General features: G+C 43.9%; 1 protein-coding gene across 1 annotated transcript in view; it reads right to left on the bottom strand.

Moving 5' to 3' along the window:
- Window positions 1-14,512, bottom strand: part of LOC117873809 (E3 SUMO-protein ligase NSE2-like) — a 77,298-nt gene that overhangs the window by 6,189 nt on the left and 56,597 nt on the right. The window contains exon 2 of the mRNA XM_034763611.1: window positions 867-970. Coding sequence (XP_034619502.1) covers window positions 867-970 — 104 coding nt within the window. The remainder of the gene's footprint in view (window positions 1-866; window positions 971-14,512) is intronic.

Genomic DNA, 14,512 nt, shown 5'->3' with positions numbered 1-14,512 from the left:
AGAACTAATGATGACCTTGAAAACATTCTCAGATCTGCCGTGGGATGTTGCTAACAGCCCCAGTTAGAGATGACTGGTAAATGGAAATCAACTACATGGAAAAAAACCCCTCATTTTTTGGGGTGGGGGGGAAATCATCCCAAGACAGGACAAAAAACACAATATTTTTGGTGGTAACGGATTTCCAGAAAAATTCTGCATTGGAAGAATCAACGTGGAATTTTTTGGATTGCTCCTTACTGCCTTGAAGGCTTGTGTCAGTTTCATTTTCTGTCTGAAAATGAAATTGGCAAGGACCTTCTGGATGGGCAGCTGTCATTTTGATTTTCCCAATGGAAAATTTTGGATTTTGCAAAAAGAGCATTTTTCAAACAGAAAATCATTCTGACAGAAAATCCCCAACTATCTTGCGCCCCTGTATAGAATACAGTTTGTAGGTATCACCCTTCTTTCTCTCTAGCTATTATTACAATCAACTTTGACTTTCACAACTATCCAGGCCCCCATATGTTAGGAAGGTATTATCTTGTGGCAGAAAGTACTGTCCCCTGGCAACAAAATATAATTAAACTCCAAGCCCCACACATGAGAGTCTCTTGCTTAAAGCGGCAGGAAGTCTCTGGGGTCCATATGCTGTACTACTCAAATTACAGGATCAGACCCCACGTGGTAGACTGCATTATTCCTGCAAGGTTTTATTTCAGCAACATGACCATTGTCTGGTTTCTAAAAATCAATATACATATATAGCTAACAAGTATGTTATATAGGTAGGAATGTGAATAGGATTATAATGGCTATGAAGTTGCAGTGAAGTAATTGAAGATGGGAAATATTTATCTACTACAGTAATAGTAATAGCATACCTGTGTGATAGGACAAATAAAGTTCATCTGACTTTGAGTCACTGCTATATCTTCATCTATTTGTTCAATGGACTCATTTGCATCAGTATCTGACCGGGGACCAACTACAATGAGAAAAGACAAATTATTGATTTTCATCCAGCTTTTAATATCCAGTCACCATTAAAAAAAATCAGCATGTGTCAGTTACAGTGGTAATTGAGATGTCACAGTTTCCCCCTAAATAGGAAACAATTGTAATAACTGTGGGGTATCTGCTAGGAAATGTTGATTTTTAAATGGTGACCACTATAGACATGATTTTTATATAATACCAAGAGAGGGAAATGGAAGCCTGATTCAGCAAAATCCTACATGGTGGTGGGATTTGTTACTTCTATTAAAAAATCTATGCATTTACCAAATCAGAAACACAAATTCTGTTCTTGCCCCAAAGTAAATCCAGAATAACACTGCTGACTTTAGTGGAGATCTGCTGGTTTTCACTGGTGTAAATGAAAGTAGAATACGGTCTAGGTTTTTTCCCATGAGCCAAAACAATCCTTACAAAACTATTAAAAAAAAACACCAACCATTTTATTTAACCCTGTATCAGTGACAAAGAACCTCTACTAAGGTATGTGAAGAAAAGCCCATTTTCAAAGTTCAATCTGAACAGCTACCATATGTACTTGCACATAAGCTGACTTGTGTCTAGGCAGGCCCTTTTATTTACCATGTATAGTCCCTGACCCACATATGAGATGAGCAGACCTATAAAACAAACAAACAAAAAATCACATCCTTGCAGCAGTGCCAGAGGAGAGGGGAAGCACCACCATCCTCCCATTTTTTCGTCACTTGGGGGCTTTAGTGACCCTGTGGCCCATGCAGCATGCACCTCTGGTGTCACTACTTTCCCAAGTGGTAACAAAGGACATCTGTTCTCAGGCAGCATCCACCCTTCATAGAGCCCAGACTGTAGTCCAGATACTTAACCATAGGAGCAGGCTGGGTATAGAACTCCTGCTGTTGCTGCAGGTGGTGGTGGCCCCTTTCATCATTCCACCTCTTGCTACTGGTTATATTTTGTTTTTATACATTTCCTTCTTCCTCTTTCCCTGCCCAAATTTCCCACCTCCCTCCCCCTTCTAACAGCCAATCCACAAAGAAGTGTCAAAATGGCTGTGGGATGATTCCGACGTGAGTATGCCAGCCATCAGGCTAGTAACCAGTACAGGTCTATTTTTGGAGAACATCTTTGTTAAGAAGGCCTCACTCACTTAAATCCTGGAAAAGCAGCAAACAAGATTGAGACGTACCAACAAAGCTTGATGAGTTTTATTTGCAAAACAGGCCCTTCAATAGGGCCATTGGCAAGTCTGAAGAAAAAAAGACTGAAGGGGACACAATTTAGTTTTCTGTAAATACAGAAACAGGTACTATAAAGAAAGCAAGGACCAATTATCTGCATTATGCACCATTTTATGGGCCTTTTTTCTTAATCTCCTCTTGGAAATACACACATGTAATCTTCAATGTATCATAAATACACTGAATTTCGTGTGAAATACAAACCGTCTTATGAAAACCAGTAGAAAAAAACCCAAGGTTTTTGCCATACAAAACAACATGGAAATTATGACTTAGCAGGCTGCAATATGGAATGCTTTCTCTGAATACCATATGAATTCTTTTCTTACAAGCAAGGCCAATAAAGCACAACGGGTACAGATTTTCCATAAATTTACAGAATCTTTAAATATTGGCACTTTGTAGCTTTGATATTTCCTGCTGAAAACATCTGGAGAGTTACACTTTTGTAGACTGCATTTTGTTCCAGTTCAGGAGCCTAGTACATGTTCCAGTGCTTTATGTCTGAAAGAATGTGGCAGCTACAGATAAGTTCTAGGCTAAACGATTGAGGTGGTCTACGTCTGTTACCAATGCTGGTGATGTTTGGACACCAAAGTAGTAGGCTTTAAAGCTTGAAATGTATAGATGCAATTTTAAACCAAACCGTTCTTTTAAATGTGGCACATATACAAACCTTTGGCCAATATTTTCAAATCTAGTTGTTTAAAATTCGGCACTTAAGTAAAAGTGACACTGAGCACCTTTAACTGCCATTGAGTTCAGTGAGATCGATGGGAGCTCATCAGTTTTGAAAGCCAGGCTGCTTGTATTTAGGAGCTAAATTTAGGCATCCAGGTTTGAAAATGCCAGCCTAAATTCCAGTGCTATAATTGGATCTGCAGTTTTTCATGGATTCAAGTGTTTTAAACCTTGCTCCTACTTTGAGCCTGACCTAACATAACAAGTGGGGTTCCGCAGGGGTCTGTTTTGGGACCGGCTCTGTTCAATATCTTCATTAACGACTTAGATATTGGCATAGAAAGTACGCTTATTAGGTTTGCGGATGATACCAAACTGGGAGGGATTGCAACTACTTTGGAGGACGGGGTCATAATTCAAAATCATCTGGACAAATTGGAGAAATGGTCTGAGGTAAACAGGATGAAGTTTAACAAAGACAAATGCAAAGTGCTCCACTTAGGAAGGAACAATCAGTTTCACACATACAGAATGGGAAGAGACTGTCTAGGAAGGAGTACAGCAGAAAGGGATCTAGGGGTTATAGTGGACCACAAGCTAAATATGAGTCAACAGTGTGATGCTGTTGCAAAAAAAGCAAACGTGATTCTGGGATGTATTAACAGGTGTGTTGTGAGCAAGACACGAGAAGTCATTCTTCCACTCTACTCTGCGCTGGTTAGGCCTCAGCGGGAGTATTGTGTCCAGTTCTGGGCACCGCATTTTAAAAAAGATGTGGAGAAATTGGAAAGGGTCCAGAGAAGAGCAACAAGAATGATTAAAGGTCTTGAGAACATGACCTATGAAGGAAGGCTGAAAGAATTGTGTTTGTTTAGTTTGGAAAAGAGAAGACTGAGATGATAGCAGTTTTCAGGTATCTAAAAGGGTGTCATAAGGAGGAGGAAGAAAACTTGTTCACCTTAGCCTCTAAGGATAGAACAAGAAGCAATGGGTTTAAACTGCAGCAAGGGAGGTCTAGGTTGGACATTAGGAAAAAGTTCCTAACTGTCAGGGTGGTTAAACACTGGAATAAATTGCCTGGGGAGGTTGTGGAATCTCCATCTCTGGAGATATTTAAGAGTAGGTTAGATAAATGTCTATCAGGGATGGTCTAGACAGTATTTGGTCCTGCCATGCGGGCAGGGGACTGGATTCGATGACCTCTCGAGGTCCCTTCCAGTCCTAGAATCTATGAATCTAAGTTCTTTTGGGCTTAGAATCATAGAATATCAGGGTTGGAAGGGACTTCAGGAGGTCATCTAGTCCAACCCCCTGCTAAAAGCAGGACCAATCCCCAGGCAGATTTTTGCCCCAGATCCCTAAATGGCCCCCTCAAGGATTGAGCTCACAACCTTGGGTTTAGCAGGCCAATGCTCAAACCACTGAGCTATCCCTCCCCCTGAACTTGGACTGTCCCTTTATTAAGTTTTTATGCTACCTAGCACAACAGGGCGCAGGCCTCTAAGTGCTATTGTAATACAAATAATGATAATAAAGAACTATTTATAATAGTTTCTGGAGGTGTATCTCCCCACATGCAATTAATATTATTAAGAGATATTGTAAGAGTGGGGGTAAATAAACAGCACCTAAAAAAAACCCCACAACCAATAGAAATTTAGCATACTTTGGAAAAAACACCCACAGATTTGTTGCTGCTGCTTGATGCTTTGGATTATGGAGCTGGAGAGGGAAAGTACAGTTTTTCCAGTTACAGTATGCCCTGTAGAGATTACATAGGAGAATAGGCACATAAGTCTTTGTGGTCTCAGTCACACACACACTTTGAATTAGTACCACGCCCTAAGGCAGACGTTTTAAACTACAGACCTAATCCTGCAAATTCTTACTAACATGAACCCTTTCTTTCACATCAAGGGATTCCTCATGTTACTAAGTGCAATGTGAATAAAAGTTTGTAAGATCAAGGCCTATGCTAATAAATTTGAGTTTTCTATGTGAAGAAGGAATAAAAATGCTGGGCCATGCATACTTCAGTTAACCATATTACATTTTTTCCTCATGAATTAGTACTACACGAATAAAATACTGATTGTTCTAATATATGCAGCAGTGTGTTCCACATAGGTGTGTGCGTGCATGGTGCACTGGAGCCAGAGAAATTTGCCTAGTACTACCCATAGAGGGACGATACTTGTTCCTAATAGCCATAGCCCCTCCCCTGGATACATGAGGCAGCACTGCCCAACCCTCCTTCAGTTCGTCTTACTGCCTGTGCCTGGAGTTAGAGCTCTGCGTAGTCTCAACCTCACAACTGGTTCAGTTTTTTCTCTTGTGTATAGTTAGTAGTACCCTTAGGGTTAGCTAGAGTAGTGTAAGTTTAGTAGTTTGTTTCCCTCAGTGATGCCCTCACCGGGGTTTAAACGTGGTCCTTTGTGTGGGGAGTGATCCCCAACAGCAATCCCCACACATGGTGCTTGCTCTGTCTCGGCAAGGCCCACGTCAAGGAGCGTTATGCGATGTGCAGATTGTTTAAGAAATGGACTCAAGTGGCTTGAGACTTTCACCTGAAGCTGCCGGCACCTGCTCAAACTGGCCATGTGGCCTGCTTTGGTGCCAAGAACCTCATCGGGTTGGAGATCGTCCTTGGGTTCCAAGAGCACAGCCGCTTCAGATTCCAGAGCGGGCGCCTCTCCGAAGAAACGGAGGAGCCATTTGCCAGATTGGGTGCTGGTGCCTGGGACGGCACGGGTATTTCTAACTCTCCCCCGTTAGAAAACCTCCACGGTTGACTCTAGTTCCAGCCTCGAGGCATACATTGAGTTCTGTATCGATGAGGGAGATGCCAGTACTGAGTGTTTCCACATTGGTGGCGTGCCAGGCAGCTACAGACCTCCTCTACCTTTTGGTCCCAACCTCTCCTTTGGACCAGGACTTTGCCAGGGCTGTGTCAACTATAGCCCCTTTGACTGAATGAGCTGGTGAACACTCAGATCAGTTGGCACTGCACCCCAATATTTCCCTTCCACAGGTTGCGGATGTAGGGCTGGTACCGGGAACCTACTCGGCACCACTACAGTCAGAACCACAAATGCTTCCGTGGCGGCTTTTGCCACCCTTGATGTCAGTACCATCAGACACCCCCGTACTGCTGTTCACTTCAGGACCGAGACAGATTCTGGCATCGGCATGCTCAGTACCGACGGTACCACTTCCCTCGGCAGTGCCGCGTCCTGCCTTGTTCTAGGCGATGGACAACTCAGACCGCCTGCTCGCTCCTTCTGGTCTCGCTCCACCCTTATCTTCGGGATCCCGAGGCTCCTCTGCATCTCAGTCGGGGTTGTCATTATCCTGTTCTCCATCATCCGACCAGCACTGAGGGCTGCTGATGGACTGTTACAGATACTGGATTGGCGTGTGTGCCTCATGGTTGGGACAGAGGTCCCTAGCCCAGCACCTTCTAGCCACCAATGCCTTATCCATGACAGTGGGCTCCATGGAGTCTGTGGAATGCTCCTAAGTTGTGATGGTCCCGCTCTTCATCTCGCTCAAAGGTGAGATAACTGGCCAGGTCTGCGGTGGTACCGTCTATCTGTTACAGGCCCAGGCACAGGCGGTCATTCTCCCTGCGGAGCCTCCATAGTCAGCCCGTCCAGATCCATCAACCCTGGACCAGGATTCAGCTTTGGCTCAGTTAAAAGCCTCGTCTTCATCTCCGGACAATGCTGTGCAGCCTGGCTCATTCTCTCCTTCGGTACCGGAGGATTTTAAGGCATACCAAGACCTTTTGCGGCATGTAGCTTCTTCCCTTGGGAATACCCACAAATTGGTGGACATTTTACAGCTATCTTCCCCTGGGAGAGTCATCCTCCCTATCAACAATGCGCTCCTTGAACCGGTCAAAGCCTCTGGAGCACACTTCCCTCACACTGTGCGGCTAAGCACATGGAGAAGCACTATTTTGTTCCCATGCAGGGATTTGAGGGATTTTACTCCCATCTGATCCCGAATTCCCTAGTCGTAACTGAATGATAAAGTCCAGCAGAAATGTTTAAGTCCAGCCCAAGGATAGGGACCTCATGGTCAGCAAGTTTTACACCTCCTCTGATGTGAACTGCTAACAGTTGTACAGATGTGAACTTCTAACCAACAAGTCTTGCTATCCAAGTACGATATTGTTAATTGGACAGCTATGTCAAAGTTCGCAGACCAGCTGCCCGGGGCCTCTTGGGAGGAATTTTCGGCATTTGTCCCTGAAGGCTGCTTGTTAGCTAAGACGTCCTTGCAGTCTGCGCTTGATATCGACACCTCGATCAGTGTGGTGGCCTCTGTGGTCACCAAGGGGAGAGCATCCTTGCTCCAGAATTTGGATAGTGTACCAATGTCCAACAAGCCATTGAGTATTTGCTCTTCAACCCTGCATTCCTTCAAGGGCTCAAGGGCTACCCTGCGGTCGGTGGGGGCATACATGCCAGCAGCGCAGAAGCACCACTATAGCATCCAGCAGCAGCACCATCGTCTGTAGTGCACATTTGGCCAGCCTTTCCTTCCTCCGAGGCAATGGGGCTGCCCCAGAAAGACTGATCGATCCTACAGGAGAAAGCAGGCGGGCTTGGGGTTCAGCCAATCCATGCACCCTCCCCCAGCACCTTTCAAGTACCCATTCTGACTCCTTGGTCCACAGCACTGTTCCAGTCGTTGCTCCTCTCTCCTCATCCCCCTGCTTTGGGAACAGGCTGGCCTGCTTTCACAATGCTTGGGTCTCAGTCACTACAGACAGCTGGATCCTAAGCATGGTCAGATCATGTTATGCCATCCGGTTCCTCTCTCCCCCACCACCCCCATCCCTCTTCAGGGACCCCTCTCATGAGATACTGCTTTGGGAGTGGAGGAGGCGGTTCCGCCAGAACACCGGTCATAACTTCTATTCCTGGTACCCAAATCCAAGTGAGGTAAGATTCATCCTCGACCTTCACAGCCTCAATAAATATATCAGGTACATGAAGTTCCAAATCCTCACTCTCGACTATCCTCCCCATGTTGTCTCAGAATGACTGGTTTGCTGCTCTGGACCTTCAGCAGCATCTCCATACCTTAGATGTCAGGCAACGTCAGACCTTTTATCTGGACAGGACTAAACCGTTTCATGCTTTGCGTCGTTTGTTTGTGTCATATGCACACTGCACGCAGGGTCAAACGGTCTCTTTGCAGATGATCTCCAAATGAAGAACATCCTGCATCAAGATGGCATATGAAATAGCTTCAGCTGCACCCCCTCAGCAGGCCCTGACCTCATTCTACGAGGGTGCAAGCCACATCCATAGTGACATTTCCATGTTGGATATCTGCAGGGCTGCTATATGGTCGCCAATACATATGTTCCTGAACCATTATGCCATAACTCCATCTTCCATGGCAGATGCAAGCTTCGGTAGAACGGTCCTGCAGTCCTTGTTTATGTAGACTCCAAGCCCTGCCTCTTGGGGGGTACTGCTTGTGAGTCACCTAAGTGGAAGACACAGCTGCACCTACTCAGGTACAGTGGGAAGGAACTGAAGGAGGGACAGGGCGGTGTTGCAATATGTAGCTGGGGGGAGGAAGAGGGTATTGCCAGGAGGTCCGAGTACCATCCCTCCATGGGTACAGCTAGGCAAATTTCTCTGGCTCTGATGTGCTGGGCATGCACACACACTTAAGTGGAATACTTGTCAGCATCACATCTCAAAGAGCCACTGTTACAGCAAGTAGTCATTTCATCTAATCTTTGCCTATTGTTGCTGAACTTCAAATGTTGACAGAAGCAACTAAAACATATACATATATTTTACTTTTTGTGCTCTGAGTTATTGCATTTAAGAATCTTTCTGAGGTTAAACTTTTTCACATCCTGGCTCTCATCACTACTAAAATCTGTTAGGAGTCTCTCATTTGTAATACACATAATACCTTGTTATCGTCAGCTAATTAGTGCCCACTATTGTATTAAAGATGTGTTCCCATCACACCCTAAGGTAACTGTTTTTGGTAACACGCTATAATGAATTTTGCCACTGCACATCTGTTTTTGATTTACTCAATTTTCATTCAAAGCTGACATTTTATATTTCAATTTCTCATTTTATCTCAGGATCAAGCAGTAGTTAGCAAATATTAGCCAACTAAGCTTTACACAACTTTATTGAGAGGTGGGAAAGTGTTATAGTAATTTTTACACATGGGGAAACTGAGGCACAGAACCTTGGGCATATCAGTTAACATCTATATTAGGCATAGATAGTACCCAAGGGCAGAAAAAACACCCCAATGTCTGCCCTAACATTGGATCAGATTGTTAATAAATAGAATTAGATATTGTCAAAAGTTATTTTTTCACAGTACAGACCATTTTCTCTCTCTCTCTCTCTCTCTCTCTTTCTCTCTCTCTCTCACACACACACACACACACACACACACACACACACACACACACACACACACACACACACACACACAGAGTTTTCAATATCAATTATTTACCCTTTGCCCCTACCCTTATTATTCACATATTCCACCTATTCTGAGAAGGTACAACAGAAGAGTGCTGCAGTAATGTCTCATAAGACTTCATTATTTTGACACATTACAGAACATTTACTAGGAAATTAGTGCTCACATATCAGAGAGATGCGTGCTCTAGAAAACCCTAATTTAGACAGACACCAAAATAAATCACATTTGTCAAATCAAGTAGCAAGCATATAGTTTGTGGTGCAATATCCTTGTTTATTTTTTGTGTTTGTTCACTTATATGCTAATTTGTAAAATTCAGTAATTTCCAATGAGTCTATCCCAGTCATTAGCATAAATTACATCATGTAATATAAATGCATAAAGGTGTGTATTTTTTTTTAAAAGTACAAGCAGGGTTAGATTAAGACATAGGCACACAGGTCTATGCCAGGGGCCCCAGCTCCCGCAGTCATACGAGTACATCAGAATCCATGCTTAAAAAGCAGCACCCCAAAAAAGAAAAAAAACAAACAGCAAGTTTCTAGCCTTTATGGTTGTGAAGGGAACTTAAAAATGTGACCCAAGTGTAACCAATGGAGTGATGACTGCCTTTACAGGTGGAGTGAAACAATAGCTCTAGAGGTGTGACCTGCAATGGTTATCTCAATGGGATGTTAACTCTACTGCTGCCCAAATAGAAAGGGCTGCGCGCAGCAGGAGGAAGAGAGAGCGGTGTGCCAGTTCCCCACCTAAGCAGATGCACCCTAACTGTGGGACTACATAATTGAGGGCCCCTTGCAGCCACTTCTGCCTCTCCAAGAGGAAAGGGGCACCTGCTCATTCTCCTAGGGGGAAAAGGTCCCCCATGCTGCTGCCCAATTCTGTCAGAGGGGATTTTCCTGCTGCTGCTCCTGTCACTCTTATGTGGAAGCAGTTTTTCTCCAACACTTAGGAGGTTGGCCCTGCTCCCAGGAGGACAGAGGGTCCCTTACCATCACCCCTGCTTTCAACAGTGGAAATGAGGTTCCCCCTGCTATTGCCTGGGGGTGATGCCATGAGAGGACCTATGCCACTGCGTGCCTTGGTCCCCAGTTAGCCTTAATCCAGCCCTAGGTACAATTTGTGGCGAAGTTTACAATGCTCTTTGATTTCTCTTGCATCCTTTCCCCATCCCTGTCTATTCTGACTCCCATCCTAGACGTCAATGGGTAAAATTAAGCGTGTGTGCAAGTCTTTGCAGGATCTGGGCCTTAGGATGTAAGCTTTTTAGAGCAGGGACCTTCTCTGAGTACTTGGCTACAAAGGGCATAGTGCATGGGGTTCCCAAACTGTGGACCGCAGCACAGTCCGAGGTGGACAGTTGCCGGGGGCGGAGTTTGGGGTGGGGGCGGGATGAGCGGGGACACCAAGTGCACTCTGCATCCAGATCAGTTTCCCCATATGGGCTGGGTAAGGGGAGGACAGGAGAGCAGCTTCTGATGCCTCACAGCACAGCCCACATGGGGAAACTGACCTGGATGCCCAGAGTGCTTGGCATCACTGCTCAACCCCCCCTCCTCCCGCCAGGGACTGAGTGCATGGCTGGGTCCTGCAGCAGCAGCGCTCCCTTGGAGACAGCCCCTCCCCACAGTGTGAGCTAACCCCCTCCTGGCATGCAGCCCCTAGCTATTCCCTGAGCTACCCCCCGCCTGCACCCAGCCCCTAGCTACTCCTCTGCTGGCTCCCCCCACCCTCCGCTGCCTGCACATAGCCCCTAGCTATCCCCTGCCTGCACCCTGAGCTGGCTGAAAGGGTGAAAATTGAAGATGAGATCAGGTTGAGCCTCACTAATATATGTCCCCATCTAGAAAAACTGTGCGAGGAGAAGCAGGCACATTTATCCCATTAAGACGACCCCAAATCTGTAAGTTATTTTTATATTTTTATTTACAATATTTAATTCTGTTCTAATTAGTAGAGAATAGGGTTAGGTCTTTACTTACACAGCGCAAAAATTCAGATTTTACACTAAAAAAACTGAAAAACAATATAGTGTTCAAAATTCAATCGCTATTTTGTTTTAAAATCAAACACGTGTTTAACAATTTTGTTAACATTATGCTGCTTATTGTTCAGTTTAATACAAAACTGTGTTTTCGCTGTTTGACTACCACATTTTGTTCTCAACATAATTTTTTTTAAAAAGTGTAGTTTTACTAAAACTGTTTGGTTTCAAAGATCTTGAAGCATTTCTTAGAGTGCCTACGGCTAGGGATTTCTGTCATTACAACTGTTTACATGAAAATGAAAAGGAAACGTACATTCTTTATTTACAGAGTTATAGTTTATATGTATGTAATAATGAAAATTAAATAATTTTCCTCAAGAAATGTCAATAGTGGGCCACAGGGCCTATTTCAGCTCCACAGGTGGGCCTTAGAAAAAACTGACCAAGTGTACTGTTGGCTCTATAGAAATAGCAGCCAACGGTACTGTCTGGAAAAAATCCTGTCACTGAGAAGTCTGAGACAAGAAGTGGTATCTGTACAAATTGAATTATCAGCTTTTTCTGCCTGCTGGACAAAGAACAGTGGAAGATGGGGGTAGGTTGAGTGACATCAGGCACAGCAGCCTCTAGTCAGAGAGCAGGATTTGGCTGAGTGAGCAAGGTACAAAAGAGAGCTTCTGGGGCAGGGGGAGAAAAGCCAGAGCAGGGCAAAAGATCTGAGCCAGCAGTCAGAGGGGAGGGAAGAGGCTAGGGTTGCCAATTTTGGTTAGATGTATTTCTGGAGATTTCATTACATGACAATTTTTTAATTAAAGATTAATCTTTAATTCCTGGAGACTCCAGGCCAATCCTGGAGGGTTGGCAACACTAGAAGAAGTCCCGTTGAGGTCAGTCACACAAGTACATTTCTGTGGTGCCTGGAGAGGTTTGGGCCTGGACTTTTCTTCAGCTACAGTCAGGTGCTGAAGAGCCAGTTATCTTTGCCAGAGAGGCTAGCAAGAGTTTAACTTTTCTTGCATGTTTACTGGCAGCTGCTGCAGGACAGTTTGGTTTGATTTTTTAAGAGGGAGAACGAAGTCTGTCAGTTAGCTGCAGCAGATAGTTCAAATGCTTTTGACTTTTGCCACAAGGTAAGTGATAACTTAATTTGCCAACCAAGCCAAAGTAGGCTGTGTAGCAAAATACGCTACAATTCCAGTACTTTCTTGTGTTGCAAAACATACTCTGATTTGAAGAAAGTGGTCTGTAATATGTTGTTACAGCCTGCAATTGCAAATTTAGTGCTGCTGCCAAAACCAAGCAATTCGTTGTTAATTTGTTAACATGTAAGTCAAGGACTGATTTGCAATTTTTAAAATGTTTGCATAAGAAGTATAGACACACAGAAGTGATTGCTTTTTAAAACTTGAAATGTCTGGAGCAGTGGTTCTCAACCTATTTACTATTGTGGGATGCATATGAGGCCCAGAACGTGTTATGTGGGCCGCATCCAATACTACCTGTATGGCCCTGAGGATGTCACATGGGCCGCAGCACTGTGCTGATTGGGCCACAAGTGGCCCATGGGCCACAGGTTGAGAACCACTGGTCTGGAGCATAAACCATCTAGGTTTTTCTCTGGGAGAGAGGGAAGGTGGAGGTACAAACTGATAAGCTGCTAAACCACTTTACATAGGAATGGGGAGGAGAAGAAGAATGCTCTACATCAGTGGCTGCCTCTAAAGTTGCATTTAAATATAATTAAATCCACAAAAAGTGACAGCGCATGTTTAACAAGGCTTTGAAACCACCTAGCCACAGGCCCTTTAGGATGCATTGCCAGGACCTGATGCAAATACAAGTGAAAGTGACACGAAGACCCTTGAAGTTTGTTTAATCAGTAATTTGTATCTATTAGTAAAATAATAAAAAAAAATCCATGCATGACCTATGGTAATTTCTACCAAAACATTAATGTATATACTATTCAGAGTGAGTTATAAGATCTGATAATCTTTGTCTCTCATTTTCTGGAAAATTTCCATGGTCTTTATACAGTCTCCTCAGAAATGAAGATCATTGTCCATGATTACAATTCTACTAGCCCGGCAAGCCAATACTGACAGACAGGTCCCTTGCTCTAGCACACTGTCATGGCCTACAAAAGCAAGTGTGAGAAGTGAGCACTTCAAAAATCTGTGGGAGGGCATGGCAAACAATAATTCACTATTCAATAAATTCTGGACTCTTTGGATTGAGAAGTCTCTCTCAGAGGATGTAGGGCTTACCTACGAAGCTGCTGACTAAACACACAGGAATCACACTTCATGGAAAATCTGAGGAGATCAGATTCCTCCATTTTAATTACCAAACAAATTCAAACAAACAGGCCCGTGGAAAATAAACCTTACTGATAATTACAATCCAGACCATTTAACTGGAAACAGTAGGTCTACATGAAACTGCAACAATTACATGACTACAGAGTAGAAGTCTCAGATATGCCACAGAAAGGACAAAGGAACACAAAGATTGGAAAGTTCATGTGAGGAGAAAAACTAACACAAGCCCAAGAAACTACACTACCAATAATCTGAGAAATGGATCCTTAGTACTTTGCTCCACTCCTATTGTTCAAGCCACCCTACAGCTGTAAGTCTGACTACCCCCCCCCCCAAAAACTAGTCCAAACATATACATTTTGAATAAGGAGCTCACAAATATAAAACCTTGCCCAACCTCAACAAAAATACTTTATAAATGTTGGAACTAATAGAACCAAAAATCACTTCTCCACCTTCAACGTACTATCACTGGACCCTTGTAGTCTACACTTGTCTCAAAACTAGAGCTGGCCAAAAGTTTTCCAACCAGAGTTTGTGTCGGAAAAATCCTGTTTCAACAGAATGAAAATGTTCCCTGGGAATGCATGGAGTCCATCAAAACTTTAGATTGAGACCAGGCAGGAAGCTGACTGATGGATGGGCTGACAGGAAACAAGCCCAGCTCCCCAGCAAGTAGGCCTAGTAGACAGGCTGCTTGAGAGCCTAAGACACATCCTGGCTGGCAGGCCCTGAAACAAATTGTTCTGTTTCACCAGAAATTCTGGGATGTTGATATTCCATTCTGATGTAGAATAAAATGAATCAGTAACAAT

The sequence above is a fragment of the Trachemys scripta genome, chromosome 2 (genome assembly GCF_013100865.1).
Source record: "Trachemys scripta elegans isolate TJP31775 chromosome 2, CAS_Tse_1.0, whole genome shotgun sequence".
NCBI lineage: Eukaryota > Metazoa > Chordata > Testudines > Emydidae > Trachemys > Trachemys scripta.
This window is presented reverse-complemented; position numbering and strand designations above follow the sequence as displayed.